A 6217-nucleotide genomic window follows, 5' to 3' on the forward strand; every position below is an offset into this window, starting at 1 on the left:
CTCACGCTGTCTTGAGTCGTTGGTACCAGAATCAGAGAAAAGACCGTGGGTCAGAACCAGAAAGTCCTGGGGCAATACTTAAAAAAAAAAAAAAACAGACCTTGATGATCAGAGTGACAAATCAGGACTGGGAAAAGTGGTGCTCAAAAGGAACAGTGAGTGACACCAGCGCGCCTCCACTGGCCGTGGGACACAAAGGACCAGTCTCACCTGATTGAGCGTTTGGGTCGAGAACTTTAAGGTCAGGTCAGTGACTATGTAAAATCTCTGCCAAGTGTGAATACATGCTCCCGCCCCGCCCCCCCCGCACCCCCCCCCCCCCGCGCCACCTCAAAGGCTCGGGAGAATCTGAGAGGGTACTGCTATTAATAAAAATGTTTTATTTCAAAATTTCCCTGGGGAAAAACCAATAGAGTAGTCTCTGGAGTGTGTGTAGCTCAGCAGTGCTGAGACACCCTCCTCTGCGACACCGGCCTCTGCTTTGATGCCAATCCCCACCCCGTCGCCAAACAGCAGCTAGTCACAGCACAACTGAGGAACCTTTACGGGTTTTAACAGGACAAGAACCCTGAAGCACACTCTAAACACGATCTATAATTCAGTGCGCCCCCGGGGCTTTCCAGGCTACTCTTCTTGGCCAGGGTACAGCGTTTCACCGAGACCATCTCACCGGGAACGGAGTCCTTCAATTTGCAGGCTGACTGGACGAGCTCAAAGTAGTTAGAACGGCTGACGAAGCGCCCAGGGAATAGTGGCTGCCTCCGAGGCTTCGTAGCTTCCAAGTGAACACATCCGGGCGAGGCCAATTAGGGGAAAGAGAACTGGCCGAAGCGGTTCTGAGAAGCGATCGGGCTCCAGAGCCATGGCTCGCCCCTAGGCGGCCCCCAGGAGAGGCTTGGATCATAGGACCCACACAGGCAGGCGCCGTGTGCTCCTACCCTAGACACTGGGCTGGGCGACAACCTCTGCTAGTTCTCTCTCTCTCTCTCTCTCTCTCTCTCTCTCTCTCTCTCTCTCTCTCTCTCTCTCTCTCTCTCTCTCTCTCTCTCTCTCTCTCTCTCTCTCTCTCTCTCTCTCTCTCTCTCTCTCGTGGGAAGCAGCCAGCTACAGGAGAGGACGCAGAGCCTATGTCCCGAAGTCCGATCCCTTGTGTGACCCGGTAGAGAGGGCAGTCCGGCAGAACCTGGAAAAGGGAGTAGTTCCAGCGCGCAGGGAAGGCCGAGAGGTGGCAACGAGCAAGGGCCCTTTAAGACTCTCCCCGCCCATCGGCGGCGCCCGCCTCCGCCCCGCCACTCTCCCCGCCCCGGGGTCCTGGAGAGAGCTGCGATTGGGCGGGTGCGGCGATCCCTTTGAAGTGTGGCTGCAGATCGCGGCTATTTGACGTGCAGCTCGCGGAAGGCGAAGGTTTTTGTGTTCCTCGCCTAGGCTAGCGGCGGCGGCGGCAGCGGCGGCGGTGGAGGAGGGGAGGCGGCACCGAGGCGCAGCGACTGCTGCACGGCTTTCGACCCAGCGGAGCGAGCCCACCCGCCCCGGGAGCTCGCCTCCCGGAGCTTCCCCTCCCTCCCCGCCCCCCCAGTGGCGCTGCCTCCTCCAAATGAGCGATTCGCCCGCTGGATCTAACCCAAGGACACCCGAAAGCAGCGGCAGCGGCGGTAGCGGCGGCGGCGGGAAGAGGCCGGCGGTGCCGGCAGTGGTGTCCCTCCTGCCCCCGGCGGACCCCCTGCGCCAGGCGAACCGGCTCCCTATCAGGGTCCTGAAGATGCTGAGCGCTCACACCGGTCACCTCCTGCACCCGGAGTACCTGCAACCGCTGTCTTCCACTCCCGTCAGCCCCATTGAGGTCAGTCTACGGGCGCTGCCCACCAGAACTGAACCCATTCCTCCACCTATGCTGGGCCATGGCCCAGCTCCCTGGCCCCTTAGCTCAGTGCGACGCGACGCCTGAGGCTGGCCACGCTGGCGGACCTCATGAGGAGGGACGAAAGGCAGGAATCAGACCCCTCCACTTTCTCCCTAGACTCCAGGGTGGAAGGGTTTTGTCCACTCGCCCTTCGGAGCTGCGTGTTCTCTATCAGGCTGAATTTGCTCTGGTCGCGCCCTGAGTCCTTTACTTTTCCGCTAGTCCTCAAGTCCTTTCCAAAGACGACTCCTTGGCCTCCCTCACTTCCACCCCGACCTATTCTCTTGGAAGCTGTCCCTCTGCATCTTCCCTGGCCTGTGTGGGGCACACTGCAGAAACCCAGACACTCGCGATCCCCGGTCTCCCTTCATCCTACTTCTCTGGGTGTCCTCCCCGGGAGGGAGGGAAAGAGAAAGGAAAGGGAGGGAGGAAAGGAGAGAGGGAGGGGCTACTCACAGGGCCAACTGCCGCTCTGCCTTTAGAAGGCGCCTCTCCCTGCTCTTAACCCAAGCGCCATCACCAGAAACCCGTCCCAAACGAAGTTCTTCCAAACTAAAGGCTTAAGTTTTCCCCTGGGCCAAGAAGAGGGGGTACTAGATGAAAAGGGGTGAATCATCACCCCGATTCCAGAGAAGTCACCTTTAGCCGGGAGGGCGGGTGCTGAACGTTTCTCCTGCGTGCCAACGCCCATTACACACTCGGGGACTGCTCCACAACGCAAGTGCCATTCTGCCCAGTGCTCCACCAGAGCCAGGCCCTCTCTCGGTGACCTGCTTTGCTAGGCCCGGGTCGCGCCGTCAGTGCTCTGCTGTGCGTCCCTGCGAGCTTAGTGGGTCTCCTAATCTCACCCTTCTCTCCCTCCCCTTTGCCACTGTCTTCCGCAGCTGGACGCCAAGAAGAGCCCTTTGGCACTGCTAGCCCAGACCTGCTCGCAGATCGGCAAACCCGACCCGCCGCCCTCGTCCAAGCTGAACTCGGTAGCGGCGGCGGCGGCCAACGGGCTGGGATCCGAGAAAGACCCTAGCCGCTCCGCCCCAGGGGCCGCCTCCGCGGCAGCAGCACTCAAGCAGCTGGGGGACTCCCCCGCCGAGGACAAATCCAGCTTCAAGCCCTACTCTAAAGGCTCCGGCGGCGGCGGCGGCGACTCCCGCAAAGACGGCGGCTCGTCGTCGGTGTCCTCCACCTCCTCTTCGTCCTCCTCGTCCCCCGGAGACAAGGCGGGTTTCAGGGTCCCCAGCGCCGCCTGCCCTCCCTTTCCCCCGCATGGAGCACCGGTCTCCACCTCGTCAAACTCGTCTTCTCCTGGAGGCTCACGAGGAGGTTCCCCACACCACTCAGACTGCAAGAACGGTGTTGGGGCAGGCGGTGGGGAACTGGACAAGAAAGACCAAGAAGCCAAACACAGCCCAGATCCAGCCTCTGGGAGCCGAGGCAGCGGCGGGGACTCGGCTCACGGTGGCCCGGAAGCCTCGGCATCAGGGCGCAAGTCAGAGCCGCCCTCCACCCTGGTGGGGGCAGGCCACGTGGCTCCAGTGTCACCCTACAAACCAGGCCACTCGGTGTTCCCACTACCGCCCTCCAGCATCGGTTATCACGGCTCCATCGTAGGCGCCTACGCCGGCTACCCCTCTCAATTCGTGCCTGGCCTGGATCCTAGCAAGTCTGGTTTAGTGGGAGGCCAGTTGTCCGGGGGCCTGGGCCTGCCACCCGGCAAGCCCCCCAGCTCCAGCCCGCTCACTGGGGCCTCCCCGCCCTCCTTCCTGCAGGGATTATGCCGTGACCCCTACTGCCTGGGGGGCTACCACAGCGCCTCGCACCTCGGCGGCTCTAGCTGCTCCACTTGCAGCGCGCACGATCCAGCTGGGCCTAGCCTTAAGGCCAGTGGCTACCCTCTGGTGTACCCCGGGCATCCCTTGCAACCGGCTGCGCTCTCCTCCAGCGCTGCCCAAGCCGCACTCCCGGGCCACCCTCTCTACACCTATGGCTTCATGCTGCAGAACGAACCGCTGCCACACAGCTGCAACTGGGTGGCGGCCAGCGGGCCCTGCGACAAGCGCTTTGCTACTTCTGAGGAGCTGCTCAGCCATCTACGGACTCACACAGCCCTGCCGGGCGCAGAGAAACTTCTGGCCGCCTACCCCGGGGCCTCGAGCTTGGGCAGTGCCGCAGCAGCTGCTGCAGCCGCAGCCTCTTGCCATCTGCATCTCCCCCCGCCCGCCGCCCCGGGCAGTCCCGGGTCGCTGTCATTGCGGAGTCCACACACTTTGGGGCTAAGCCGATACCACCCCTATGGCAAGAGCCACTTATCTACAGCTGGGGGCCTGGCAGTGCCGTCCCTCCCCACAGCCGGACCCTACTACTCGCCATATGCACTGTATGGACAGAGACTAGCCTCCGCCTCAGCGCTTGGATACCAGTAACTACAGCTCTGGCCCCTCCCAGCCCTTCCCCACCCACCTCTTCCTCTCACGTCCCACTGCCTTCGACGACGACGACGCTGCAACCTCCACTACTGCTTTCCCCTACCAGGATCCAGCCCAGCCCCTCCCCACCGGACTGTATTTATTTACTATAATGTTAGCTTACAAGCTGGGAATATAAGTGCATTAATGGCCCACATGAGCCAATGGTATGCAAAAAGTCCGTCTCCCCAAATAATAATATTAACCACCCAGATAACTACACGATCCCCTTCCCTCTCCTTTTAAATTTTCTTTTTCTTAGGTATATATTTTAAGGTGTTTTGTTTTGTTTTTGTTGTTGTTGGTTTTTGAATAATTTGGTTTTAAGGAATGGAGGGAGAGTTGGGGTTCTACACTTTTAGTTTCCCCATCTTGGCAAGTCTCTTGCATGACTCTCAACTGTTAAAACCGCATTTCTTCCCTTTTCCTTCCACCCCCTCTTGTTTCTTTCCATGTGAGGGGTTTTTTTTTTTCTTTATAAAAAAATTTTTTGTAACAATTAGGGGAGTTGAGGGGGGGCAACCTTGGTGGCTGGGGGTCTTGAGCTTGGTTGAACCAGGACTCTGCTGTGTGGTACTCCCCAGCAACCCTCTTCTCGTATGAGCACTTGGTTCTAGGCTCTGGCCCCTCAAATCAAATCACAGCCTTGACCCTCCAGGATGCTCAGTCCCAGTGCCACTAGCAGGCTCCCCCTCCCTTCAGTGGCCTGCCATCCTGTCTACCTTCCTGGCCCTTAAGGGACCCACACCTTGCTGTCAGATTGCCAGCCGATGGGGACCTGATACATCCAATTAAACATCTTAGGAGGCCCCCGCTGGGCAAAATCGCTCTTTATATTTTGTGAAGTATTTTATCATCATTATTTTTTCTCTCCCTAGTTGGGACTGTGACATCCCCCCCCCCTTCCCCTGGCAATAGGGGCAGGACCCGGGGACCCCCCAATGGATTCCTCCAAAGCATTCTAGCCCCAAAGTCAGCAGACCAGACAACATTAGTAGCTCTGTTGGGGGCAGGCTGGGGACTCAGGGAGCCCTAGGGTCACAGCACTCCCTTCGCCCTGTCCCAGACCTGAGCCAGCAATCGCCAAAGCTGGCGGTGGGTTTCCCGTGGGTTCCTGCGGTGGCTAGGATTAAAGACTCTGCCTGGGTCTTCTCTCCCACATCTTCCCTCCCTCCCGGTCTTAGGCAGCAGTACCAGGCTGCCGGGCCTCTTGTGGGGTGAACAGAGCTCTCCCTTGCTAAGACTATTTTGTTAATAAATGGAATACTTGGCTATATTCACACCGTGGTGTTTCTCTCTTGCCTCACCCATGGTCCCACTTCCAGACACCTAAGCAGATTATGCTCTTGTTTTGGTTTTGTTGTTGTGGTGGTTTCCTTCTGAGACTGTGGTTCCAAGACCAATTTAACGTCTTTCCGCTAGGAGAGTACTTGCCCCGATGTATTACAAATTACATAAAAACCATCTTTACTCCCTCCCCCCTTGCGCCCAGTTTGGTTGTTTGGCTCCCAGGGTTACTTCAAAGGCCTTGGCATTTCCTGGAGGCAAAGTGGAGCGAGAGTGTGTGTGAAAGTGGGTCTTCCTCTGGGCGGGAATTCAAGGGCTACAGGCTGAAAGAGGGAACCAGGAAGAAGGGCTGAAGCGGCCTCCCTCTGCCTTATCCCAAGCTAAGCGGGAGGGTGAGCAGAGACGTGCCTCTGGCGACATCTAGTGGCAATAAGGAGACCTACAGGCTGAGAGGCCTCAACTTGTGTAGGGCCCAAGACAGAGGATTTGAACTTTGTACTCCAGGGTAAGAGTGATTCTTTTCACGATCAAAGGGTAAACCCTCGTTGAAAGGGCTGTTTCATGAGGC

The 6217-nt window shown here is 58.5% G+C and overlaps 1 protein-coding gene across 1 annotated transcript; it reads left to right on the plus strand.

Annotated features, from left to right (window-relative positions):
- The first annotated feature begins 374 nt into the window (after nucleotides 1-374).
- ZNF703 (zinc finger protein 703) lies at nucleotides 375-5642 on the plus strand. Its single transcript, XM_084760461.1, has 2 exons — nucleotides 375-1840; nucleotides 2785-5642. The coding sequence occupies exons 1-2, from the start codon at nucleotides 1595-1597 to the stop codon at nucleotides 4318-4320; spliced, it is 1782 nt and encodes a 593-aa protein (XP_084616587.1). The 5' UTR covers nucleotides 375-1594; the 3' UTR covers nucleotides 4321-5642.
- Nucleotides 5643-6217: the final 575 nt, after the last annotated feature.

Source organism: Acomys minous (assembly GCF_964271855.1).
Source record: "Acomys minous genome assembly, chromosome: 15".
Lineage (NCBI taxonomy): Eukaryota > Metazoa > Chordata > Mammalia > Rodentia > Muridae > Acomys > Acomys minous.